At 36.2% G+C, this 27,758-nt stretch overlaps 3 protein-coding genes across 5 annotated transcripts; all 3 read right to left on the bottom strand.

The window, feature by feature from the left end:
- Positions 1 to 153: 153 nt before the first annotated feature.
- On the bottom strand, positions 154 to 27,748 carry LOC119085817 (proto-oncogene tyrosine-protein kinase receptor Ret). Its single transcript, XM_037196308.1, has 14 exons — positions 27,611 to 27,748; positions 25,577 to 25,860; positions 13,462 to 13,580; positions 13,274 to 13,397; positions 12,853 to 13,125; positions 11,893 to 12,140; positions 3,917 to 4,085; positions 3,754 to 3,860; positions 3,348 to 3,688; positions 3,111 to 3,290; positions 1,877 to 3,041; positions 1,710 to 1,817; positions 1,565 to 1,647; positions 154 to 1,505 (listed from the first exon to the last, which is right to left on the bottom strand). Exons 2-14 carry the CDS (start codon positions 25,650 to 25,652, stop codon positions 899 to 901), a joined length of 3,600 nt encoding a protein of 1,199 aa, XP_037052203.1. The 5' UTR covers positions 25,653 to 25,860; positions 27,611 to 27,748; the 3' UTR covers positions 154 to 898.
- Positions 8,185 to 9,230, bottom strand: LOC119085850 (nucleoside diphosphate kinase-like). 2 transcript variants are annotated; one of them, XM_037196359.1, is made up of 4 exons: positions 9,210 to 9,226; positions 8,963 to 9,150; positions 8,818 to 8,898; positions 8,185 to 8,735 (listed from the first exon to the last, which is right to left on the bottom strand). In XM_037196359.1, the coding sequence occupies exons 2-4, from the start codon at positions 9,027 to 9,029 to the stop codon at positions 8,251 to 8,253; spliced, it is 633 nt and encodes a 210-aa protein (XP_037052254.1). In that variant the 5' UTR covers positions 9,030 to 9,150; positions 9,210 to 9,226; the 3' UTR covers positions 8,185 to 8,250. The 2 variants fall into 2 exon arrangements, with proteins under 2 accessions (XP_037052254.1, XP_037052253.1); XM_037196358.1 differs by having other exon boundaries at positions 8,963 to 9,230.
- LOC119085836 lies at positions 18,677 to 20,294 on the bottom strand. 2 transcript variants are annotated; one of them, XM_037196340.1, is made up of 2 exons: positions 20,118 to 20,294; positions 18,677 to 20,048 (listed from the first exon to the last, which is right to left on the bottom strand). In XM_037196340.1, the coding sequence occupies exons 1-2, from the start codon at positions 20,175 to 20,177 to the stop codon at positions 18,891 to 18,893; spliced, it is 1,218 nt and encodes a 405-aa protein (XP_037052235.1). In that variant the 5' UTR covers positions 20,178 to 20,294; the 3' UTR covers positions 18,677 to 18,890. The 2 variants fall into 2 exon arrangements, with proteins under 2 accessions (XP_037052235.1, XP_037052234.1); XM_037196339.1 differs by having other exon boundaries at positions 18,678 to 20,048; positions 20,112 to 20,294.
- Positions 27,749 to 27,758: the final 10 nt, after the last annotated feature.

Genomic DNA, 27,758 nt, shown 5'->3' with positions numbered 1-27,758 from the left:
AGTATTTCACATGACTAGGGATAAAAAGATAAAAAAAGTATAATTTTCGTATAAATTTTGTTGATTCGAGGCGTAGCCGAGGTCAATACACACACGAAAACGAGACTTTTTATTTTTATCCTGAGCTATGTAACGGATTTTACATGCTGAGGGCGTCGAATGCTTGAAACATGAAAAATACGGTTTTCGACGCATGTAAAAAAATTCAAATTGCTACAATCGATGCCACATCTAGCCATCCAAAATTGTTCGACTCATCATCAAAACTTTTTTATAAAATTCTGCAAACAAAACCAGGTCTTAAAATCAACACGCTCTTCGCAAGAATATCCATACAGTCGGCGACCTTGAAATAACTGGCGCATTTTGTTTCAACTGATCCAAATAGAAGTGGTTATGCCTGTTTAAATATATGGGTGAAATAGTTACACGCACGCACCTGGAATGCTAAAAGCTTCACTCTCTATGAGTGAATCAGGTGGATCAGCTGAATAACAGCTGAAACGAAATGGGCAACTTATTTTAAAGTCGACGACTGTATTATCGGGGACGCGGCTTTGTACATTTTATTTTAGAATAGTAAAATACTGGCCCTTTAATAACGATATAGACGACACATACCTGATAAAAAAAATGAAATCTGGACACTCATTTTACGAAAGAATTACTTTAAAACACAAACTACAGCGTGCATGTGCATCAATTTCCCCGTCATTTCTTAATTGAAGAATAATAGTAGAATTTTGATAAATAATCAAACCCATTTAATGGAGAGGTCTGGACTACTGTGGAGTAGCACAACAATAATTTTAGTTCCTTTTCTGGTGGTGGTTGCTTCCTTTGTAAAATTAAATGAAATTTCTGCTCCCAAACATATATCTCGATCTACAATCACACCTTACATCAACGAGGTCATTTGTTCGTTTAAATTCAACAGACTTGAAAAACGGAATGTTATATCTTTCGACAATTTCTTTTTGTCGGAATTTTGAGATTCTAAATTGTATGTTGTACCACCGCTCATATCAACATAAGACTTTCGCCGTTTCACCGGACTGTCATAATGGCTAAGATCTACTGGAATGTTTTGTTGGCTAATCCGTGGCAACTTGTAGCCGTTATTATTCTTCACCGGTACAGTCAAGTCATTCTGATATCGTAGTATTTGCTCAGTCGTTTTGCTTTCGATAAGCGGCCGTGGAACGTCATATCCCATTGCCGGACCGTTGCCTTCGGTTCCATCTAATGATGTCGGTGGACGCCACAAATGATCCAGCGATTCTTCTAGCTGCTCTTCTGCTATCGATACGGTTAGATCATCGGAGGAAGGTTTCTCTTCGGCAGCTGTACCGCTGCAGTACAGTGGATTTGAAACGCCATTGTTGCTGTCGAGCTCGAGATATTTCGCACTGTTTCCCAAAAGTTTTTCCCACTGCGATGCTAGCAGCTTAAATGATGGCCTGGCGTATGAATCGTCAGCCCAACACGATTTGATGATGGAATAACTGAAACGATATTTGGACGTTAATTCGGTTTACTATAAAATTGTACCGTGTGAGCGTACATCTCGTTGGAACAGTTTTCAGGACGTTCCATTCGATAGCCAGTTTTCAGCAAATGGTACAAATTTTGCGGAGGAATGCCGGGCTGTGGAAGAAATTAAACCAAACTTTAAACATGAACATTAAAAAGCTTTCACATTCTCTTACATATGGCGACGCGCCTAATGTGATCAATTCCCATGCAAGAACACCAAACGCCCACACGTCAGAACGCGTTGTATAAACATGATCTGCCAAGGATTCAGGAGCCATCCACTAAATAATTTTCGAAAATTTAGCAAGACAGAAAACCAGCAAAAAACGGTTGCACAAACCTTTACTGGAACTCTATCCTTACTACGCTTCAGATATGCATCATCTTCGTATACGTCTCTGGTGAGTCCAAAATCAGACACTTTACAAACTTTTCCCTCTGCCAGCAGAACATTCCTAGCCGCCAAATCGCGGTGAACCAGTTTAATTTCTGTCAGATATGTCATTCCCTTACAGATCTGCCAAGCAAATGAGAGTATATCTTTTACGGTGACTGGTTCCACACCATCCGTTGCCTCCATACCGTGGCATTCAAGCTTTCGACTCAGTCTCAAATAATTGCGAAGTGATCCGTACATTGCATATTCGATTATAACCAGTGGGGACTCTTGAGTGCACGCTCCTAACAACTGAATTACGTTAGGATGGTGAACTTCTTGCAGCAGCTGGTATTCAGACAATAGCGCTAAGAGCTCTACTGAATTTGCACCATTCTTTAACATCTTCACAGCTACTGTTGTAACGCCCGGTCTATTTGCAATATCTGTAGCATAGCCTTTGACTACCTTGCCGAATTCACCTTCGCCGAGAACTACATCAAGAACCAGCTGACATCTGGGGAATTCCCATTTCGGATCGCCTTCATTTTTAAATGTAAATTCGGTGTGAATCGACACCAGTGGCACATCGGTCAATGTTTCCGTCTCCGTTTCGCGTCGTTCATTCAATGACGAATTGATTTCCATTTGTTTTCGGTTTTTCTTGATGTACTTTCGCCGTGAAATCACCAAACAAATGATCACGATGGTCAAGGTAATCGGACACAATATAACGAGAATTATGCATGGAACGCCGCACTGTGGATATACACGATTGTTATAGTTCGATTTGTCAACTTGTTGCACCCGAACGGTCATGGGCTCGCTTTTCTTCGGTTTGTTTTCTTTGGTTTCTTTACTTGGTACAAAGTCATGAGGACCACAAGTACACTTCCCAAAACCATCGCACGTACATAGTCCAGTTGCTGCCAAGATGCCAATGCCATGGCTGCTGATAGAGCCAAAGACGTCCCGTGAACAATCTTGCGGACAAATAAGATGACCGAGTTGTTCACCTAATTGTTCCAACGGGTCACAGGTAGCATCTGGACAGGTAGTGATGTTCGGTGAACATGTTGTATATTTTGTCGACAATATAAGTGTAGCATTACTCAATCGCCACTGACAACTGTTTCATAAATTTACAGAATTAAAAACGTGAGAAATTCAGTCAGGAAATCAATAACCGATCGCTTACCCTTCACCTTGTGTTCCCACACTGCAAGAGTCTAAGCATGCATCTTTGTTATCATTTTCGGAGCAACTAATTTCAGTTGTTTTGCAAACATTGGCACCTTTGCGAAGATCGGCAACAAGTATCTCGATTCTCAATCTACTTGGAATGGCTTTTGGTCCTTTTTTCCACGAAACAGTTACTCTGAAAATTATCCACCATTCAACATACAATCGCCCGAATTTCATCAATTCCACTTACAAATGCCTCTTGTTCGGGCTACTCTGAATAGCCGAAACGTTGCTGACGTAGATGATGCCTCCGATTCTGGTGATGCCAAAAGCACCAGAATCATCGCTAATATTGAATATAGGCTTAATGGGACCGCTTATGTTCGGCTGGGCTACTCGAGCCATGAACGCATATTTCCTATTTATCGTCACTTGCGCCGGATAATCAACGTACGGAACCTTCGAGCCAGATTCATCCGAAGCAGACGATGACGACTCTTCAGACGATTTTGATTGGAGTGCCTGTGCAGCCGGTTGATCTTTTACATGAATCTTTCTTACATTTGTGATTAGACATACTTTGGCTGCAGACTGTGGGGGAAAAATGGACGAAAATTAATTGAGGGATAAAATATGACTCATTTCAACAGACTCACAGATTTAAAGACGAAACTATTCGTTGCATCTATCGTTTTATCCGTTGCATATAAGCCAAAGCAGTAAGGACTCACACCCAAGATTCCATTTCGTGAAAATTGCAATTCTAAAATTATAAAGAATTTACAAAGAAAAATTCGTCCAAACGGTGTGTGTACTTACTGCAACTAATTGCAGTTGATTTCAATCCAGACAGATCGTTTTCGTAGGCATTGCAAACCGGGTGTATAATATCTAAAGTATCGTTCAGTAGTTCATACGATAGATTTGAGTTAACAGATATTGAGTCCTTGTCCGTGAATATGATGGTCTTCGTACTAATTACGGTATCCTGAAAGGTTAAATGAAGAATTATATTTCTAAGTGCTCGATAAATAAAAAACAAAATAATTTTTTTCTGCTGCCCAATATATTTTGCTGGCGCGGTTCTATACAACTCAGTTTCCTTGTTAGTGATCAGAAGTTAACATATGTAATGTTTCAGCCATTACAATGTAATTAACGAATGCAGCGTTCAAAAATACAAATTGTTCGTTTACACGCAAAAGACGCCGGGGTCAACAACGTTTCCAATAATACATCAAGCTGCTTGCTTCTCCAGTTCAAATTTAGTTCGAATAAAATCCCTTCTTCTAATATATGAACCCAGCCAATGTTAACATATAGGTATTAACAGTAACCGAAACGAATGAATTTCGATGGAAATCGTAAGATAAGACAACTGGTTAAGCACACAGAAAATGGATTACAACAGAAATAAAATTATTGTTTTTCGCGAAGCTTATAGTTTATTGTATGGTATAATGTGTAGTCGGTATACCACACATAAAAGGCACATTGAACATCTATTATAGGACGTCTTATCTCAGCGAAATGTACATACTAATAAGTCATTAAAAAGTTATTAAAATACGCCCATCCAGGTCCGCACTGGCCATATGAGGCGAATCGTTAATAATAAAGAATTTTTTACATTAACGCCTTTCATTAAAGATTTTTGTCACCTTTTCTTCACTTTTTGCGCCTAATTCTACTTGTCACTGGAGCACCTTTTGGTAGCCAGTGCCGTCCTGCGCCCATCGATAAAGTAACCGAACACACCAATAAAGTCTGACCAATTTCACTAAAACTTTAATTCCTTTAACTTAATTTTAGAAAACTGAGAGTCTAAGGGATCATCCTTAATACCATCCTCGTTGGAGGGATGAAGAGTGTTTGACGCTCCATATAAAATTTCTTTTCAACCTGTTACAGATGGCTGTCATCTGTTATCGACAACGACAACAAGAATAAACGACAAGCTCTGACTAATGAGCTCTTATATAGTAAAAAGCATGTTCAAAACAAATGAAGTAACAGATGGCTGAAATCAATCTCTGAAAATGTTCGATCAAATAAAGTATAATAGTTTGAATAGTAACACTGTTAATATGCTTGCCTTCTGTGACAGGTTAATACGAGAAAAGGGATCGAAAAACGGAGTTGAAATTCGACAGATGTTCCACGATTATTGACTATTCACGTCATAAATGCGCCCAAAATTTAAACAACTGACAGTTGGACAAAATAACTGACGTCATATAGTAAATGTGAACAACTAACCGTTAAACTGTTATAGCTACGTTTTGAAATAGAACGCACACTTACGGCGTGAATTTGCATTGATGATTGCGATGCGAAGGGAATTGTACCAGTAAAAGTGCCAAGCTTCATGTTACTATGTACAAAATACATTCATTACCAGGGCCTATATTCGCGAAAATATGTTCACGATCTTTCACAAATTTTTTCGATTTTCACAAGTTTTCACGAATTTTCTTGAAATATTTTTTGGGAAAATTTGAGAAAATCAACAAAATTTGCGAGAATTTGTAAAAATAGGCCATGTTCACTACAATACGATATTCTTGTGTCAACACTTTTTTTGTAACACTTGGCACTTTGGCTGGTACAATTATTTTCCCTTCATCATCTTAGTAACAATATTGTAAATGTTCAGATAAAAAGCATACCTCGATCCCTACACATTGAGGCAACGAAAACTGATCAAAAATAAGAGGGTCTGATTCACCATGTGAATATTGTGGCCCAAAAAGAACCAAATAATACGATTGTCCTATAAGCACGAAGATGTACGAAAACTAGCATTTCGTAGCAGATATCTCTTACTACATCCAATACTTTCGTATTATAACCGAAACGAATTAATTTTCGATAGAATTGTGAGATAAACAGCTTCTTTACATCTTAAAAAACAAAACGTGCCTTTGCAAATAAATAATAATTTTTCCGAAGCCAATGTGTAGTGTAGTGAGTCAGTATAGCCACAAATCAAAGGCGTATCAAATATTTCTTGGAGAAGGATGTACCCCATTCCAATGAAAAGTAAGTAAATCATTGAGTTCAAATACCAGAAAGTAAATGAACCGCATATCTGTGCTGCTCTCGGAAACGATGAAATAATTGTGGGTTGCAAAAGCTTCTTTTGACTCTAATTCGAAGTTAATTCAGAGGTGAAATTATTTGGAATATTTGTTATTCGAATGGGATATTCAGACAGATTTATATTTGGCGTTTTCCAAAGTTATTTTCGTTCTTCGGGGGAAAATCATTGTATTACCGGTATAAATAAACCTACACCAAACGTGCCGTTCGGAGTGGATGATTCAAATTATGATGTCGAATGTCTTTTATTAGTAAACCCACGCCAATTACATCAGCCCGTTCATTGTATGATAATTTACATTGTGAACTCTCTAAACTATTACATACACACGATGAATGAACAACTAAATTCAACCTACTCGCCTCTACTTCTATTAATCCTTTATTAGTTCGTCTGGGGAATAATGTTTGAAATATTTAATTAATTTGATAATTTTATTAGCGCTTTTACACGCATAATTTAATTCATTTAACTCGTGTACTACATAACCTGTTCTGTTCATTTACCCTCCGAATATAAAATAGTTTTCACTTGAACTAAAAACTTAACCGACGTCGTCGTCGTTTATGATCAAAATAAAAAAAAAAAATTGAAAACAATTACACGAAGGGGTAGTTACAGGATACCAAATAATGTTTGATTGCATGATGGCGTGGGGCGACGTATTTGGGTCATTGTCGATGTTAATATGCAGTCGAAAAAAAATCGTCTGTCATAAATCATGACCTTTGCATATAAGATATAATTTTCAGCGTTCCACCTTGAGTGGGATTGGGATAGTCCAACCGAGGAATACAAATATTTGTATGACGAAATTTGGCTTTAATAATAGAAATTTCAATCAGCTTTTGACTGAATAAATGTGTCGAAACATGCAAACGGAGAGAAAGCCAGCAAAAACACATGGGACCCTACTGTCGGGAGTACAGCTTATATGTTTCAATTACAATTTCAATAGAATTCCTTCAGTAGTGTTGAAGGAATTTTTCAATATTCGAGCTATCATATTCACCACATTCTATTAAAATTGTAAGCGGTGCTATACTGGAATTAACCCGCACTTTATGTTATCCGTTGAAGGTTTGGAAACATGTACTTAACCTGTCACATACGGAGCAGGGTTCATCTGTTATCGATAACGATGACAAGAATAATGACAGGCTCTGTGTAAAATGTTATTTTGTATTGTAAAATGCACGTTAACGAAATTGAAGTACAAGATTTGAAATCAACCGATTAAAAATATTTTGGTCGATGGAAGTAATAGACCCGATAACAATACTGGTCATATGCTTGCCGTCTGTAACAGGTTAATGCAGAAGTAAAGTGAAATAGAAGTAGTAGATTTACGGTAGCACTGTTGAAATAAAATAGGATTGAACAACCGTTCCCTACGTTTTGATTCATTAGTGGAATTCGGAAAGTTTCATTTTCGTTCTGATGAAATGATTTTTCCGTGTAGTCGAACCTCATCGAGCTTTTAAAAGATTTTAAAGTTTACAAGAATTAGCACGCAGGCAGTAGAATCTACTGAGGTTGTTTTCATTACCGGATTACCGCATAGAAAGTGCTATACTACATTGTGTTACTCAGATCTGCTGAACGATAGCATTGCTCCTAGCTGAATTACTGCTAATTATTTGGAGGCTGATGGTATCAGGCTTAGCATTTATATCATGACTTCTTCGTATCACTTGAGACACACAGCACGTGCGCTTTTACACGAATACATGTATCAAAATTTGGAGGAATTATGAGGTCTAACTTACAAGTGTTAATGATAAAAGCGGGGAGCTATGGCTCATCTCATCGATATTATTTTCGGATGATATAGCGCTGGTTTCTTACTGATACTAATCGCACGATGGACTGTTAGCGTAGTACTTTGCCAACAGTTCCAATGATTAACGGTTCACATCACATCGAACATTTTCATGAGAACATTGAATGAAGAAGGAATTGAAGAGTCGGTTCAAAGCTGTCGAAGTGAAGTTTCATGAAAATCACAAACTTGTGTGTTTATTTCATTCCATACGTAGATTCACTACAATCATTTTTGATAAATCCACATTTCATTGGAGTAATGCCATGAAATCAATTCATTTTCATCAAACCACAAGAACATCTCTCGTTCCGCTTCTTCCGCCGTATCCGATCCATGGGCAACAGTGAAACGATGTATAAAATCGCTGCTACTAAAATCCCCACGAATTGATCCTGGCACGGGATCGAATCGATTACCACCGGTTAACAATTGACGACCGATTTGGACTGCATTGTAACCTTCCCAAACCATTGCAACAACGGGTCCTCGTGTCACATGTCCAATCATGTGCTCGAAGAAAGGCATCTTGGCTGAATGATGATAAAATTCTCGTAACACATGCTCTTTCGGCCAGGCAAACTTTAATGCCACCAATTTGAGACCTTTAGCTTCATATCGTTTAATTATTTCACCGACCAAATTTCGTTGGACTCCGTCCGGTTTGATCAAGCAAAATGTGCGCTGTGCTCTGCCAGAAGGTATGTCCCGTGCTAAAATTAAATGTCAAATGGTCGATAAGTTGTGGAACTTTATTGGATACTCTCAATGTCGATTGTTCTCGTCATTTCGTACTTTTGTTTTGTTTGCTTGAGCATGAACGCACTTCCAACACAACACCCTGATCTTCGTGAGACTCATCTTCACATTCAACAGCTGAAATTTCGAATGCAATTAACTAAACGATTGAAAGTTGAAACGAAAATGAAAGTTAGACTACCGTCACATAAAGACTGCACACTCAAAAACAGGCAGAACGCAATCAAAATAGAAATCTTTTGAAGCATTTTTGAATGAATTGACAGAAACAGAAACAAAAATCGATGCCGTCCGACCTTTGCAAATATCAACAAATTTCACGATCAAGAATGCAGTCTGTAACCTTCTTCTTCGAATGCTATGTTATCACTAAAAAAACCACAAATTAATGTTTGATGAATAGAATTCGCGTTGTTATACGAGCAAACATGTTTTTGATGTCAGCAGGTTTCCCATTGACTAGACATGTGGTCTATTATAATGTAATCCAATGCAACATATGCTTTCTTATATCAATGTGGTCATGCCAGAACATAGCCCTGCGCCTAGCATTAATACTTGCATGTCAGAAGTTAAAAAGTCTCCAAGTTTTGATACATGTTTACGCTTTTACACTGTACCTGTTACATTTTCGGTGTGTTAAACCAAGAAAACATGAAAACTGTCTTGGTAACGAAATAAACGGAAAGACTAATTCTAACCACCAGCCTTCAAATATTTTCTATGTTAATGCTAAGAGTAGTGCTATGGCTATACCAAAAAAATGTCGATGCTACCCAGCAGTCGAGTGATAAATCATAGCACTAGGGCTTTGGAGAAGAAAAATGTTAAGTGCAACTCGGTGATTACTGACTTTTACGCACACAATCAGGGCCGCACTGGCTCGAAATAGCCTTTCATGCGTATGATGAATAAAATTTGTAAAGAGCATTTAATTGCCCTTCTTTCATAACAAAAATTTGCCCACAGGGCCAGTCCGGGCCAGCACACAATGCCGCAGACAGATCGTTTAGAAATACATTATTATCATTTTTATTCCCTTGACTGAAAGTCTAGGGTCTTACGTCAGAAAATAGTGTCCCAATGAAAAAAATGAAAAATGTGTTCCAAATTTTCGTTGTGGACGATAACTCGAGTAAATTTCGTGGAAGGAAATTCTTAAGGTCTAGTTCGACGATGTGTAGTCAAGGCTTCGGAAGTTATGCCAGAAAATAGGAATCCAACGTGTTAATCTGTTACAGACGGCATGCATCTGACCAGTATTATTATCGGGTCTATTACTTAGTTATCAAGTTATTTTAAATTTGTTGATTTCAAATCTTGTACTTCAATTTTTTAACATGCATTTTACTACTTAAGGGACCATATTATCCAGAGTTTGTCATTATCTTTGTCGTCGTTATCGATAACAGATGAATAGCCGTATGTAACAAATTAAATGATCAACTTAATTGATATTCGATAATTGGTATTTGAAATTAGATAATTAACAATCAGCATATATACCTAAAATTGCATATACACTACAGTGAGTATATGGTATAAAAAGGTCAAACAAACCTAACATAAGACAATGCCGACGAGTGTGAAAGAAACCTCTGAGTTAAGAATTTCCAGAGAAAGCATTGTGAAAGAATGATGAACCCACCAACACCCAAACCTATAGCTTTTAACATAGATATTTAATAATTCCTGTTCCGGTCAGCAATATCGTCTGCCATATACGTTTCCTTTAACAATATTTTCAGCGACAGGTCAACACCTCGAGTTATAACTTCTCGAGAATTAGGACTCCTTCATAGTTTGATGACTTATTGAGAGCTATGTGAGTGCACGAGAGTAAAAAATTCTTCAGAGCTAGGAATACGGCTTGAAAATCAATGCAATAGAAATTCGTGAGAGTTACAACTGTTTCTGGTATATGATTCCAACCATCCTATAAAGTTGCGAATATTCACATGTTATTCCACACAATTATTCAGCTGACACCTGCCACTTAGACTGCTATAAATTAAACTTGGGTAAATGTTCCCGCCACCGCTACTTTCGTTTATACCAGTACAATGGTTTATTATTTCAAATGCATTGACCTATTCCAACAAACAAACAAAATGCTGAAGGTCAGATGACATAAATATCCTTGCCAATTAAATCGAAGCTCTAGACAATAATAAATACATTAAAAGCATAACGTCCGTGGATGGTGGTGAATCAAATTTACCAATCTAGATAAAAGTCGGAAAGTATATATGCGGGTCGTTCATTAGGAAATAACAGCGGAAACGTTCAAAAAATAAAAAGAAAAACGCAATTCACCTTTAACGGATCCGTTCTGGTGATTATGTATTTAAATCATACAAATTGCTAAACACCCTGAACAAGTCTACAACAACAACGAAATGTACACCTAACGCAAAAATGAGCTTTACGAAACGGTTGATGAAATTTTCCAAGAAAATGTGGACAATTTACAAAAAAGCAAATCGCGAAAACACCATACATCGCCTACACTCAATTCAATAGAATTTCAATTATGTTACTGTTTCTCAGGACTGGTTGTTTTTTTCTATATGCGTCGCCCTCCGATAGCAGCGTATAGAGAGCCATGTCGTCGTATGATGTGCGTAAACTCTGACTTTTTCATGTTGTATAAATAAAAATGGAATTCTAATTAAAATATTGCCATCAGTTCTTTTTTACTCCATAAAAATGTGGTCAACTTAATTGTAAATAATTTTTTTTTTGTCGAGTAATGAGAAGACATAAACTGTCGTCAATGTTAATAATGTACGGTACTACGTATAATACGCTCAATGTGTTCAAATTAAATTACAATTATTACTGCGGCGTAAGGTGTGTTGTTAATTTAGAAAAAAAAAATCCCATCTCCGGAGACATATTTTTAATATTCCAACGATGAAACCATCTAAATGCAAATACATGATACTGCCAGAGGGGGTGGCATCATATCATGTTTCAACTTTCGTTTTCACTTTTTTTTTCTTTATTCGTTTACTCATGCAATTTCGATATCATTTACCTATACCGTTCAATGGGTGATTCGATGACCTTTTTTTCAAACACAACCATATTTCACATCTAATAACTTACCTGTGTAAAGTGAGGATCTTCCAATCTGATGGTTAATGGCTCCGGGGTTTGGATTTCCGGTGGATTGTCATTTCGATCGAGAATATTGATTCGCAACGGTTTGATCTGAACTGCCGTTTCTTCGTTCAATTTATTTGATACATCACATTTAATCACTGCGGTAATCGTTGGTCCAGGACTGATGGAGTCGTGATCGAATCTGGTTATTGTAGTTAACATGTTCGATTCGATTCCAAAATACGTTGTTGCTAAACAAGATAGTATCACTGGTAAGTACGTTAGGCTTTGCTGTTTGAAGTCTTTCTTAAACCAAGATCTTGAACATAACTACCCCCGAGACACTCTTTTCTTAGAAGCAATTATTAACTATGACAAGTTCAGTCGTGTCAAATTCGTTCAACCTTTTCGTTACGTAGAAAAATCGTCAATTAATGGAAGGTAGAACGATTTTTAGTTGCCGTCAGTGGTTATGCTAGGGATTTATATGTTCTTCTGTAGGATCAACCTGATGTTGATCTCATTGGAGATTTAAAATTGAAAACAGTTCGCACCACGACAGAGTAAAGTAAGTACTCCTGCCTGGTTTTACTCTGCCGTGGTAGCACCGACATGTCCGAGTCTCAACTAAAAAACTCCTTACACTGTGACGATTTTCCCTAAAAAGACGCAAAGTTCAAAATAACTCGGGTTTAGTTGGACTGACTAATACAGTCTAAATATTTGTCAAGAATTTGTGGGGTAAAATGGCTCTATTCAGGGACCATTTGGGGTTTCACAGATTTTTTGGAATTTTCCCGTATTTTCCAAAAAAAAGTTTTTGGGAAAATCTGGGAAAATTTAGGACAATGTTTCCCCAAAAATAGTTGCAGCCTCAACGACAATAATCGAAAAGGAAACTCTCATATGCAAAAACATTAAGTTAAGAACTGCTCAAACTCAACAGTTTTTCAGATCACTTACCATTAACCAATGAATATTTAACGTTCAAATTCGGGCAGATTTTCCGATAAAAAATCGGTCCCAACGATCCGATCATTTTATTTCCATTCAGTTTATTCTCTGGAACAGCGTGCATTGCTTTATCCCAGAAACAGATCCGTTGAAAATTCCTGCAACTTTCCGCCAGCGACGTGTTTTCCGGTACAACTTTGAAAGACATTCGCGCCGTATTTGTGCTATAATTTGTCTTGTAATTGGTTGAACTTGCTGATATTACAATTGTAATATTTTCGTCTGTAAAAATGAAACGCTCATGGGTGCATGGTATGTTACAATATACGACGGCGAGGTTGTAATCAATTTCGTTAATTTGCTAAATGGATTTTATTTATAGCCGAACCGAATTGATGTGAACATAATTTCCGTCTATTTTTTGCTTTACCTAATTTCTTCATATTGTCCTCCATTCTTATCTCACCGTTCAGTTCATTTATCGATAGATAATTTTGTGTGTCGTCGATTTCGTAACGGAATCTTATTTTATTGGAATTATTGCTGCTGGTGTACTGTAAAAGGATTGGATTTTGGGTTGCACTTTTCGGAACATCTGTTTTTCGTTCGTTAACAAACCTGAATCGATTTTGCATTCACTTGAAGAAATGGTGGGCTCTTTAGTAAAATGTCGATGATTTGTTCGTTTAGGGGAAATGTTAAATGGACATCAGTTAGCGGAAAGTATGCGACGTAACCTGAAAGATAAAGATAAAATGGGAAAAGTTAATTTTGGTTCGATTTTATTAACGAAACGAATGACGAAGAAGAAAATTTATTTTAATCAAAAGAAAATTGTGATAACTTGGCTAAGGCAATTTTCCCGATTATAAAATCTATCGAAGCAAACATTGGTTATTTGGCAGCTATTGTGAACACAAAATGTAATGTATACTCATAGTATCATACTCTCTTCGTTCTGTATTTAACCTTTTATAATATCAATATTCTGGAATGTTATTTTCTATCAGAAATCATCTTCCATATTTCTAAGGAATAGTGATGCCACATTTTCAGGACATCTGGGGCACTTATATAGGATGCAGCGATTTAAGCAACGAAAAGTTCTCTGTTTCGGTAATACCAACACCCTTTCCTAAGGCCGCCAAAATCCTGGTGGCGGCACAACATCTGATTTGTTTCATATTTATAGTGCTACACGAAACTGTTTTCGGATCCGTTTGGCCGTTTCGGAGAATCAGCATCCATGGCTACCCAGGACCTTGGAACCAATTTCAGTACAGATTGTTATCGCAACGGGTAGAGTGACAAATTCTAAGCTAATTCGTGTTTAAATGGCTTTCTTCGACAACCTGGCCACGAAGCTATAGCCAGCGAAAGTCGAAAATTCGACATTTTTGAATAGTGATATGTTCAAGACGAAGAGACCTTGAAACTATTTGAATGGCGTTATTTGTAGAGGATTGCATTCTCCATTAAACGGTTCTCCGAAACGGCAAATCGGAACTGAAAACTAAAAACATTTTCGTGTAGTACTCGAGTCCCTCGACCATAATATGAAGAAAAAAAAAATCGGAGGTGGTGTTGCGACCCTATTGAAGTTTTGTTCAATCCCATCGTGAAGGAGGCTGAGTTAGTCTTTTTGTGGAAATTACTTGCTCGAATTTTGGTGGAGTCTCGGACACACTCCACTAAATTCGATGAAGAAAATCCCTTCAAACCATAGAAACTGTAATTAATTTCATATTTGTGATAGCCAGACTAGGATTCACAATGTGGATTCCACATACGCAGATGATGACTTGGAAATATCGTTATAGTAGTATTACTAGTACCAAATCTATTACTTCATCAAAATATGTATTTTCCGCACATTGTCACTGATACAGTCAGAGGCAGTGAAATTTCAGCATGAATTTGCTTCAGGTGTTTTTCAGCTGATCCATACAAACAATCGAACCTGTTTATACTTCTTTAAACGATTTTACCACAACCACGCACGTGCGTGTATCAGTTTCAACACTTTTGATTGTATACGTGGATCAGCTGAAAAACAGCTGAAACAAATTCATGGTTAAATTTCACTGCCTCTGACTGTGCAGGATCTTTTCCTTCTTTTGTTATGTCAACAATTTTGTTAATCAAATTTGATAAAGCTCATCGCTTGTTCATGTCGTCACTGTCAATAACAGATAACACACCTGTCACAGTCATTCCTGGAACGAATTTCCATCTATACAAAACCGACGCTGTCACATAAATATATTTTTTGTACACTTCCAATGCGCGTCAATTTATTTGTTTATTGAAATTCATTTTCACTGCCTAACACCGGTTAATGTGGTCTATTATCTATGCTCTTCAGATAACACATGCGACAGAGTTGCATGGCATTATAACAAATTTTCCGGCGTGAATTTTACTTTCACATTGGATTTACATATCAGTCATGGATGTGTATAGTCGTAAATAATAATTGTGCCTTCCGAAAAGTAAATCAGTGCGAAGGAAATTATTCGTGTCTGTCATTCATGACTCATTATGTTTTCATACATCGGCAGACATAAACGTCTTAAGACGTAGCATCCGAACCATTTTTCACATGAATCACAATTTTATTATCTATCATTACGAAATCCTCGATTCTCTGGTGGTTGTACTCGGTAAGTTTTATGTTTCTGATGATATGACTGGGTAATAAGAGAAAGTCAAATTATTATTGCTGATATGGTGTATCAATGTGAATTGATGTGTACCCTGCAAATTGTTTTAGATTAGAAAATTTTAGAATTTTTCAACGAGAGGATGCACTCAATTAGGCATGTCACAAGATCTTGTAAGAGTGGTGGAGATCTACACATTCTACCAAATATTCATCACGGCGATGAGCCAAACTTAATTGTTTCCATTCAATTGATTTATTAGTTCGCGAATTGACTATTTTCTTCAATTGACGTCTGTGAAAACTTGTATGGGTTTAGTCAGGCATCATCATTTGCTACACTCTGAAGTACATATGTTATAGATTTGCGTGGTTCTAATGTGGCTACAATGTTCGATGATTTACGTATCTACCGATAAATCTACGTAACATACCCGTATCGTATACATTGTTGATATATATTATACGTTAGCGATAAAATGTACTCCCAATGTATACCTATCCACAGACACAATGTACAACGTACGTACACCAAATTGTTATATTTGTACGCACATATCGAGAGCAAATTATGTTTATATTAAGTCAGCAAATAAAATATAGCAAACAAAAGCTTCATCTAATTTATGTGAGATAATAAAAAAAATGTTTTTCGATTTATTTTGGTTATCTGTTTCGGTACAGTGTGTGTGTGCTTTGTTATTATTTACTTATTGAAATATTGACCCACCGTTGCCTCAATGTGAAATGATTTTTTTTTCGGTAGAAAAATTATTGTTCTACGAGATTATTTTATCAAAAATTACGATCAAAGTTCAGTTACACGAACCGAATTAACGTTTAATATTTTCGCACTCAAGTACAATATGCATCGTAATGCGATTGAACTTGACTTAAGGAAACATTCCGTCGAAAAAAAACATGTGATCATTGATCATATCCGCATTACAAATAAAATAAAAGAAATTGAGATGGAAAAAGTCGTTAAAAATTACTGCCACAATAACCTCTGTCATCAATTTATCTTTTAAAATTTTCCATAGTATATCACACATATCTCAGGACGTTGTGACTTGTGACGGTAGTGGACATGTAGCACATGCTTATTTAATTGGACGTGGTGGTAAACTAGCTAGATTATTTATTTGTCCCACCTCTCCCACGTACCCACAATTATTTATTTGTGTTGATTCGTGAGTGGAATGTCTTTAGGCTATATGAGCTTTCTGACGTCTGTTACATACGAATAACAGAGAGGCTAACTCGAACAATGGGTTGTGATATAGTTTCGTTCAACGAGAGGGGAAATCAGGGGAATTTAGATGGCGTTGAGAGTAACTCTATGATAAATTTGAATAATCGTATGGAGGATGTGAGATTTTGCTAAATTTAAAAATTTTGGAGTACAGAAATCGAGGTTTTTGATTTTTCTCGTTATAATTAAAATGTTTTCCATCGTTAAAAAATAGTTTCAGTGAAAAATTATTTTTTCTTGAAATTTCATGCGGAACTATTTTTATATGACAGGAAACATTTTATTTTGAACAAGAAAAATCAAAATTTTTGATTTCCGCACTTCAAAATTTTTAAATTCAAGAAAATTTCACATCCTCCATACGAATATTCGAATTTATCATAGAGTTACTCCTAGCGTCATCTGTTAGTCTTTCTACGTACATGCAATTTTTATCAAAAAAAAGATGGCGAAAATCACGACCCATTTTAATGATAAAGCTATACTCTCTCAAGCAAACAAACTATGAAAATGAGTGAAAATGGGTACAGCGTACATAGACACTTTTGATGATATGAAGTACACAAATGGAATTTTGAAAACAGACACAAAAAACCAGTGCATCACAGAACAGAAAACGTGTCGGTTTTCAAAATGCTGTGTGTGTATAGAGCAGTGGATATCCTTTTTTGCGACCCTATTTATCACGTCTTAGGTTCTGTCTATTCTCACTAGTGTAATTGCTGTGCATTATGTGTTATTTGGGATTTGATCCGCTGCGAATTTTACGTAGCGTTAAAAATCCTCCTAGTGATGCGCTAGGCTGCCCGAATAAATGTTTCATGTCTTGGGGCCAAAATCAAGGTCAATTTTGGAAATTTTTTCTCGATTTTTTCCCCTCCGCATGAATTTTTTTTTTGAGTACTTGATTTGGATGATGTCTTTAAGCTATTTTCGCTTGTACAAGCTTCAACACATCGTCTAAACCAAGCACACAAATAACTAATGTTTTTGTCACCATTTGTGAATCATTTTTTTGGGAAATCATTTTCCACATTTTTCCAAATTTTCCCAAAAAATTTTATTGTCTTACAAAGGAAAATGTGGGAAAAGATCTTCCGAAAAATAATGATATGAACAGTCAACTTATAATTTCCAATTTTTACGTCAACCTGTAATGATAAGTGAAAGTCGAGTGACCTGATTAATTAGATCAGAAATTTAAGTTATTAATTATTCTGTCGTGATTGTTTGTTGGATTCAATTTACGGTTTGAATATTATTACTTGACGATGACAAAATAATAGGCCTTGTTGAGACGTTTCCGAAGGGCAATTTATTGCTAGAGGTGTGTTGTTGGGCGGCAATATTAACTTTGCAAACTTAAAATCACACGAATGAATTTTAGGACCGAGTTTATTTTGTTACAAAAAAAGACGGAGAGTATGAGCGAGTGACGGTAAAAACGGCGAGTTTAGCGAGTGAATGGAAAATTTGAGCTTAAATTTAGAGCGGAATTTCCATTGTTAATTCCCCTTCAGAAGCTAGTCCGCCAAGAATCTACTTTTGGTGTGCTTCGACTAATGAACATCTACTGAATTTTACTGACACACCGTAGTGCTAAAATTAATGACAATTTAGTAAAGCAACGTTGAATTAGCTACTTTTCTCCGAACTAATATCTTGAATACAGCAACTGTACAGTCAGAGTTGATTGGTCGTCCATTACTCCACGATGACGCCACTTCCTGGCTACTACTCAAACATTTGTAGGCTAAAGTAAACTAAAGTGAAAGATTCTCTTTGCCAATGAATAGCAAAACTTTATTTGTAGAATTGAATCGATTTACAAAATTAATTTTATTCTTTCATTTCCATGAGCTATAATAAGCTAACCGTAACCAGTTACTAGCTGGTTATTTAGATAGAATAATTAATTTTATCAACATAAATATTATACTCTTTGCGACATAACAGACAGAATTATGTTTGAAGAAATTGTTGTAACAAAACAAAGGAAAAACGAAATAGGAAACAGCTCAGTTCAATTTTCATTACAAGAAAATGACTGAACCGAAAAATAAGAAGAAAATAATTCACGACTCGCACAAGCGAACAAATAATACAATGTGTTGGTATGAGGATACAAATCTATGCAGCGCTTACAACTGTTACTTCTGTTTGCTGAAGTTGTTCGGACAACATTGATCGACTCGATTCCGGAAAGCTGTTGACGACCAATTCCAGTCGCTTCAGTGTTTTAAATTCGATTAGGGTCTTGACCAGTTTCTCGGATGGTTGGAAATCAATCAATCTCAACGTGTCGAGCAAGATCCCACCTCTAGCGACTCCTTTCAGTGCGCTGTAAACATTTTCATGCTTCCCTTTGTTAAATTGTATCACCAACTTGTTCAGTTGCATCAATTGCAGCAATTCCTTCTTTCTGATACATTTGGCATTGACGTTCAACTTTTCAATGTGTGGAACGTGGTCCACAACCGACTGAATGACATCGTTAAATTGTCGACATTCAACGATCTTCAGCTTTTTGAGTTGAGGATTTTTTGACAGAAAGTTGTCGAGATCATCAGCACTTGCAGTAGTAATGGACTTCATCGAAAAGGATGTCAACTTTGGGAAGCAATGATCGAAGCATGGATCTGGATTGGCGCTCGTCACATACTTGTTGAATCTTCTTCCGTTCGCCCTTCCAACATACTCAAACACAACTGCTGGATTCGTGTGAACAAAATCCAATTTTAACTTTGTCAAATTCGCACAGTTAGCGAATAACTGTTCGGTACCACCCAAGAGCTTGCATTTCGTTAGTTTCAGCTTCGACAATCGCGCGAAAACAAAATTCGCCTTTTCGACCATGGACTCGTCGAAATGGAATTCTTTTAGTTGCAATTCTTTCTGAAATCCTTCGCTGGCGATGACTTTATCGTCAATGTTTCCGCAGAAATATTTCTTGATTAGTTGCAAGATCCGTGGGTCGTTTGGCTTATCCGATTGCCATGCATCAATCGAGGATGCTTCAAGTGAACACATTTCGTCACCGAACGACTTCAATATGTTTCGAATTTTTACCAGCTTAACGATCTTCGATCCTCGATGAGAACGTTCAGCAATTGAATTGTTAAACTTTCGGAAGAAAATATTAGCAGCCACTTCTTTGAATCTTACACAGGTCTGGGCCACAGCAGTGAGATCGTCGATATCCAGATAATCAAAAATTATAGCCAAACAATCACTGCATACATCGGTCAGCAATGTGCTTGGATCATCTTTCGGTTGGTTTTTAGTTTTCTGTAGTAAAACAGAAAATTATAAAAGTCAGACGAACTCGGACTCTATTGGCCAGTCATTTACTTTAACCTTCTTAGTTCTAGACCCTTCGGAAGTTCCAGAAGTTGATTTCCGTTTTCTAGGATTCATTTTGTGAGAGTTGAGACCGCGCCGACCACGTTAATACAACACAATGTGGACTTGTCGGATTTGCCTAGGAAATCTTGTCAATTATTCTAGAGAGCTTGACACTTTGATCCATTTGACATAATAAGTGCTGTCATCTTGTTGTGAAACTGACACAATTGACCCCTTAGGTGCGACAATGTAGATATAGTGCAGAGGTAATTCAGACTCGCGGCTGAGTATAAGAGTTCGTTGACACCTTGATTGAAAACGGTTGACTTAGTCCTATGCAATTTTGATTTCAATGAAAGGAAGAGATGACGTTTGTCTCGAACTTTAGTGCTGCTGCACATCTGTTCCATTTCAAACATTTTTCCTTAAATGTTCGTTGATTTTTAAGGATTACCAAAAATTTAGATGAACTTTTTGTGGATTCGCCTCGGATCGGTAAAATTCACACAATAAGTCATTTCCATCATTTGTCCCATTGCAATGTTCTCACGCCGTAAGTGCGGTGAAAATTCAAAATGTTTCTCACGCAAGTCTTTCTAACGCAGCGTCATTGTCATATATAAAGAAGTGTTGAAATGTATTTTTCATACCTAGGACCCTAGAAGTGCACTTTTTCTCCGTCCAATATGAAATAGTACATTTCGTAACTAGGACTAAAAGCCTTTTTTAGCGTGAATTGATGATAGAGGTATATTTCACCCAAATACTAGAGCTAAAGTTTCACCACTGGATGTCATAATTTCCCTTGATCTCATATTTTAAGTAATAGTATATTAAGCCAAAACAATAAAATCTGGATACGAGATAGCAAATTACGTCCCTTGTTTAGTAACCTACCCTTATTTCTCTTAGGACAAACGATTCCGCTTCTGAACATCAATTTAAAAAAAAATAATCTCTCAACTTCTCATAAAAACAAAGATTTTTTGCTTTCATTTTAAGTGCATCAATAAAGTGAGACATTAGTGTACGGCGTGTGTGCCTTTACGTTCAGCGAAATTTGATGTCGCGTACATACATTATTATTACTATATTGTACAAACATGGAACAATGTTTACCCAGCGCACAATACATGTACAAGCACGCGGCTTCAATAAAAATATAAAAGTTTAATCCGATTGTTTATTTATCAATATGGAACGTTCAGCATTTATCTGAGTACAAACGGGCTAAAAATGTAGATATATCTAATCGATGTAATTGAATTAGCAGTCCCCCCTTCACTGAAATAAATTTTATTCCATTCTCATTTGCATGATAAAAGTCGTTCCGATTTTATTACAATGAATGAAATGAATATTGTGTAACAAACACCTTTGTCAAAACATTATTGTTATGTCTGGAACGCAGGGTATATGGTGGATATTAGCATTACATGCATAAATTTGGTTGGTCGACGTTGATACAACTGATTTAAAGGAAAAGGAATCTCTCTACCGTCCAGCAATATTCACTTCACCCTTACGCACTTCATTCGCCAAACTATAAAAACTCTTTATTATTTTTCGCTTTGATAAACAAGAGAGAGATGCTGTGTCATACCGGCTATGACTGTGCAAGAGAATTTCAATGCATATACAATGGTGAGTCATCGTTGTGTAGAAAATCCTTAAAGCACAACGCGAAAGCATAAAAATTTAAATGTTTTCCGTACTTGATGTAAGCGAAATGTCTGTATTTCATTTATTAGTCTTTGCATTTTAAGTGATGACATTGGAATGAGGGCAGACGGCCGTCGTACTTCTATCTATAACGCGAGTGATTGAGATTTTGTTTCACAAAGTCATTTCGCTAATGTTCTATCAGAATCTTTTTCGAAAAATGTACGACCGCAATAACGACCACGACTGTGGCTTTAAATAAAAATTAGATTTTCATGCTTCGGGCCGAAAATGAGGGCAATTTTTGATTTTTTTTCTCGAGTTTTCGGCCCTTTGTATGAAAACTCACATGTATGTACCAGTACCTGCTTTGGACGATTGATTTTCGACACTTTCACTTGTAAGCCTCACTCCGTTCGGCCTACAACTCGCGAAATTGCCTAAAATCAATCGTGCAAATCAGGTACACAAATGACTATTGGTTGTAGTCGTCTGACCAGCTCTGAGAAAGGTCAACAGTTTAACGAAATTTTCATAAACTGCTCAGTATTCTCACAGCTGGTCAAACTGCTACAACCAAATCTATTTTCTGTTGAAAGCTAACACATTCGTGGTCATTATTGCCATCGTAAATTTAAAAAAAAGGATTCTGGTGGAAAGGTTTCATCCAAAGTAAAGTCGATGTATTTCGAATCCTTTTTCAGAAATGTACTTGCACTCGTAACGACCACGAAAGTTGAGTGATACCATCAAAAAATAGTGCATTTCGTACCAGGACTAAAGGTCTTTTTTAGCGTGTGAGAAGTTTCCAGCCAGAGCCGAAGGCGAATTTGTGACGTAATTTGCTTCAGCTATTTTCCATCTGGTCCACTCATCAAACCTCACTGTTTTATACGAATTTATACGGTTTTACCACTATGACTATTAAACTCTTGTAAACCCCGATATGACAGTACAGTATATGAATGGATCAGCTGTAACAAATTGAGTCACAAATTTGGTAAGAGTTAACTGTCACATGAAAGTTAAAATATCAGAAATATCAGAGAAATGAAAATTAACTTCATCACATAATGTACCATCTCCGTGGGGTGCTGCTGGTATATATGGACAACTGAGTGTTTTCGACCCTTGTTCGGTAAAAAACGATTCTTCTTTAATACAAAGTAATTTTTTATTAAAGAAAATCGAAATGAAAAACAATTCGAAAACGCACCATGATCGTAAAAATATGCTGATTAGACAATGTCGAATATACGAGAAATGGATGTACGGTTGTGATGTTCCATTCTTGTATTGCGTTTATGTTGTTCCTACTTAGCATATTTGGCAAATCTCTTATTTATTTTCGTTATATTCTTAGCTGGAGAGTCATAAATGTTATTTTGTCTTATTTAAATAAAGACACAGCAACTGATATTTTCGGGTGGATTTATCATAATTTTACTGTTTGAATGGCATAAAATGATACGGATCTTCTGTTTAAATCTATGAGATTTGTCTGGACTTGGTGACTAAACTAAAAATAATGTTTAATCATGCTGGTTCGACGATTTAGCGATAATAAAACAGTTCAAGAAGTCTAGCTGATTAATTTCTACTGGAAACTATAGCTACAAATGAAAATAGATTCTTTTTACCTCAACTCTCTTATGCATGTCAATGCTGCGGAACGAACTTCATTAAAACTTAATGGAGTCATAAATTCTGGTGTGTTACAAATTAATACTTCTTCGATTTTGATATAAAATTAATTTTATGGTGTCACCTCTGGTACGATTCGAGTTTATGGTCCTATAACGTGGAAACGAGTTGACGTTAACCTACATTCGCTTAAAAGCACTGGCTAAGAATAGTCGATCTTTTGATTGTCTTTTTAATAAACTATTTTGCCTCTATGCAGACGGAACCGGTTGCAATATAAACGGTACGGTACTAAAGGTGTTCTCTCATTTTCTTTTGTGTGCTGGACGCATTTAACGAAGCGCATAAATCATTAATGAAACTACCACAAGAGCAACATAAAATGATACGATAGATAGAAACGGAAAGTGAAATGTGGGAAAGTATTTTTAGCCGCTAATTGCGTATGAGATTTCCCAATATAAATGCTGTCTGAATCTAAAGATAACGATCCGTCAAATAACAAAATCTTCGACAAAATCCTGCATTTAGTGAGGTGCTGTGGCTGCAATGAAGCTTATGTTCACTGGACCCGATTTCATATTTTAACAAGAAAAACGAAACGCAGGAAGACACATTGTCCGCCTAACTGTCGTCTAAGTCTTCTGACTTAAATGAAATTTGTCATTGCTGTTAGCATTAACACTCGCATTTTAGACGTCAAAGGCCTCCAAGAAAGCATAGCTCCTGTCGTAACGAAAAAAGCCGTAAATATGTTAATGCCAGTAGCAGCGCTATGTTTTCAGAGATCTGTTCTGAATTCGTTTTTTTTTCGAATATTTCCTACCACTCGACCGACTTTTGCCGAGTTTTGAGTTTCTCATTTCAATTCATACCCTTTTTAGTTGGAAGTTTTCAACTCCCAACTTGATTTACTTTTTTAAAGTTTTTTTTTTATTGTTTTGTTCAACATCCTAAATTTGTATCAAATTATGAAACAAATTCCACCCATGGAGTGGCTTCTATACTTAACAAAAATTTCCCTATTCTATTTATCCAGAACCATGGAAACTGGCCTGATTCAGGAGAAACAGGAGAAAGGCTTAACTAGAAACTTAACTAAGAGAAACTGGCTAACAAATTAATCAACAAATCAATCACAGTATGTAAAAAATCTCGTCCAACCGTTCGAATTCATTTTCCCTAAACGTTCCCATAACACAAGCTGCATTCGAGCGCTGTAAAGCAATACCTATTCTTTGCTTCAAGTAAGTTTTAGACCTTCCTTCACCAGTTCTTTCACAGATCAAATTGCCTAGGTTATCCACGAAACGAATAGCTTCCTCACACCAAGGACCGAGCGTCTCTACTGCGAACGGTTAAATGAAATAACCTTGATCCGAAAGCTCTTTGTAACGGTTTAGCTTGACGTCTGCTGCTTTTCTTGCCACTGAACCAGCCTTTTTTGAACTAAGACGCAGGTATGACGGCGCTTGATTTACTGAATAATTTCTTACCAATCTTGAAAAACAATCTTGAGATCGATATCTCATTACAATCGATTTTAGAAGATCTATCTGATATCGGATTACAATACGATCCATGGCATTTTAGAATTGGCTAATCATCTGTTATCGATAACGACGACAAAATGGAACGATGCGCACTAATTAGGAGCATCTTATAATGGTAAAATGTATGTTTAAATAGATGAGGTAGAAGATTGGAATCTCAAAATATTATAAACAACCGAAGTAAAAGATTTAATAAAATCTTCCACTTTTGAAGATTTGTTTAATTAGTAAATTGATCATTGATTGAAGATTTACTCGTAAGGCATAGCTCAGTTTTTGGCATAGTCGTTTAGTTTCACTTTTTAATGTTTAAAGAAAATATAAAAATACCACAAAAAGGTGCCGTGAAATGATTCAAGTCTATTGTGTTTACATTGACGAAAGGAATAATTTTTAATTTGAAATTCAATACACTTCGTATATTGCAAACAGAGAAAAATTAATTGATTTTTTATTTTTTGAAATAAAATGTTTGCATTCACACCCTCTAAAATTGGAAATGTGGTGCCATCGAATCCATTACTGGAAAATTCATACCATTTTTTTATGACAGAAATGTTTTATTACAACTAAAGGTATACATGTTCAAATGAAGGACAATATTCCACTTACCTGTTGATACATTTGCCAACGTAACGAGGTAAAATAATCCCAAACATATGCGTGCGAATTCAATTGAAGATTTCATTTTGGATTTCTGTTTCGTTTGATTCACTGTGTGCACATTTACAGATATTTCGTTTAATTTATTTATTTTTATTAATTTTCTTCACACTTTTTTTCGTTGAATGGTGGTGGCTTTTGGCATATTTTAATCGTCTTAATGTTTAAAGTTTTAATCACATGCGGGTTCAGTATTTTACAGACGGCAAAATATAAATTGCATTCTTTTCATCCTGCGAAATATTCTTTATTGAATCGACCTAGAAAGGACCTAACTCTATCACAGTTCCACGTTATTCATCAAAATTTTATTTAACTCCTGAGGATTGCCAGTGTCAGAACTAGTAAATAAGCTGCAACAACATTCGAATCCTAATTTTTCACAACTGGGTCGAGGAAACCCTTTTTGAAAATGCTGTTATAGTCAAGGACAGGTTAAGACACTTCTGACACGAAGGCGGTGGCATCAAAATTTCTCTGTGATTTAAAAAAGTCGATATGACGATTTAAACTTACCAACCTTACCCACCTTCGTGGGTGTCTTAACCTGTCCTTTCAGAACCTTGGTTATAGTTATCGTTGTAGTGCGTCGGAGACTGACATTTCTTTGATGTATTCACTCACAATGTACGTTTTTCATGTGTGTTTTTCCTAGGATTTTTTGGTGTACTGCTTCAAAAGGAGTTCAAAATAAGACTCGTTGATCGAAGTACCTTAACTTAAAATATTGGCAATCCTCGAATTTTTGATTTAGAAAAGTAATTTAAGGGAGAAAATAAGGAAATTCCAACTAGGGCCAAGCAAGGGCCATAAATCGATTGAGTTGAAAGTTCGGTGGGAATAGCTGCTTTTCTTCACTGGACGAAAACGTCAATTCTTTAAATGACATTTTCAAAAAAAAGCCAATCAGGGAAAGAACTGAGAAAATAGACATTTCTTCACCTTAGTTTTCGTCAGACAACAAAATGCTATCTTGAGCGTAGATACTAAGATTTTTCACACCATACACATGAAACATTATTTTTTGTACGTACGAAACGAACAGCGTGAACAGCGTGAATAACCTTATTTTTTCCACTCAAAAGATCATTGGAAAGTGCCGTTTTGTTGACGTATCTTCTGATGACAGTTCAGGGAAGAAAATAGAAGTTTTCTCCATTCTTGATTTTCTGAGTGGAGAAAATAGAACCTACCCAGTGGTTTTGCAAAATGGTATAATATGAACGCATGAAAAACGTTGTGTTTACCGAGGGAAGAATATGGGAAATTCCACTATTGTTGCCAATTTTCTTCCCTTAGTCAACAAATAACTATTGTCAACTTTGTTAATTCGTACACCTATCAGCAGAGGCTACACATACGAAATTCTAACATATTTTGATTGATTTAATTAAACTTGCGTCAATATTTGCTCAAGTTCCAGTATTTTTCCACTTCTTTAAAGATCTAGATTCCTACTCGTTGTGTTTCTGGAAAATAGTCTGTCTGACCTTTATTTTACGATTTTATTTAGGGCTTAAACCAACTAAGAGTTGGATCTCCCCAATTTGAAAAAAAACCACGAAAGTTCATCTGAAGCCTCTTTAGTGTTACAATTCATCAAGACGAACAAAGTTGAACTCACTGTATGTACTCGAAATAATTTTTGCAAAAGTCGAATTCCTTGACTTCATGGGAATTCTAATTTAATCCTCTTCAGAAAATGAGATTTTAACTTTTTATCTTATAATCACAAAATATTCGTGTTCCAAGCAAGAAACACTTTTCCTTAACATTAAAAGAAATGCACAATAAAGCGTAGAAGGACTCTTTATACCGAGTAAAATAGTTAATCAACCTCGAAAATAAAAATTCGATTCAATAAAAAACGTCCAGTCGTCTGAAAACTTTCAACAACTTTCACTTATTCAATTTCTAATGCACTTGAATTTATATGAAGCTTTCAACGGCTTCCAAATTTTTTTAAATTTTATGCTCAATTACATCAAGAGTGGCTTCATTGAAGCGTTAACGCCGACCGTACGAACCGGCACAATATTTCACTATATGCACAATATTCATATTCAACAAGCTTTATCATGCTATTTTTCACTTGAACAAAATTTTCCGAACCGAATTGTTCGACTGCTTT

The sequence above is a fragment of the Bradysia coprophila genome, chromosome IV (assembly GCF_014529535.1).
Source record: "Bradysia coprophila strain Holo2 chromosome IV, BU_Bcop_v1, whole genome shotgun sequence".
Lineage (NCBI taxonomy): Eukaryota > Metazoa > Arthropoda > Insecta > Diptera > Sciaridae > Bradysia > Bradysia coprophila.
The sequence above is the reverse complement of the archived record's forward strand: the minus strand, read 5'-3'. Positions and strand labels throughout refer to the sequence as shown.

Coding starts and splice junctions, on each gene's coding strand:
- LOC119085817 (XM_037196308.1), bottom strand. CDS start 25,652: ATGAAATCTTCAATTGAATTCGCACGCATATGTTTGGGATTATTTTAC. Junction 13,126..13,273: donor GGACAATATGAAGAAATTAG/GTAAAGCAAAAA, acceptor TCATTTTTACAG/ACGAAAATATTACAATTGTA. Junction 3,861..3,916: donor ATCAACTGCAATTAGTTGCA/GTAAGTACACAC, acceptor TTATAATTTTAG/AATTGCAATTTTCACGAAAT.
- LOC119085836 (XM_037196339.1), bottom strand. CDS start 20,177: ATGAATCCTAGAAAACGGAAATCAACTTCTGGAACTTCCGAAGGGTCT. Junction 20,049..20,111: donor CTAGAACTAAGAAGGTTAAA/GTAAATGACTGG, acceptor GTTTTACTACAG/AAAACTAAAAACCAACCGAA.
- LOC119085850 (XM_037196358.1), bottom strand. CDS start 9,029: ATGCTTCAAAAGATTTCTATTTTGATTGCGTTCTGCCTGTTTTTGAGT. Junction 8,899..8,962: donor TGTGCAGTCTTTATGTGACG/GTAGTCTAACTT, acceptor TCGAAATTTCAG/CTGTTGAATGTGAAGATGAG. Junction 8,736..8,817: donor CTCAAGCAAACAAAACAAAA/GTACGAAATGAC, acceptor ATTTAATTTTAG/CACGGGACATACCTTCTGGC.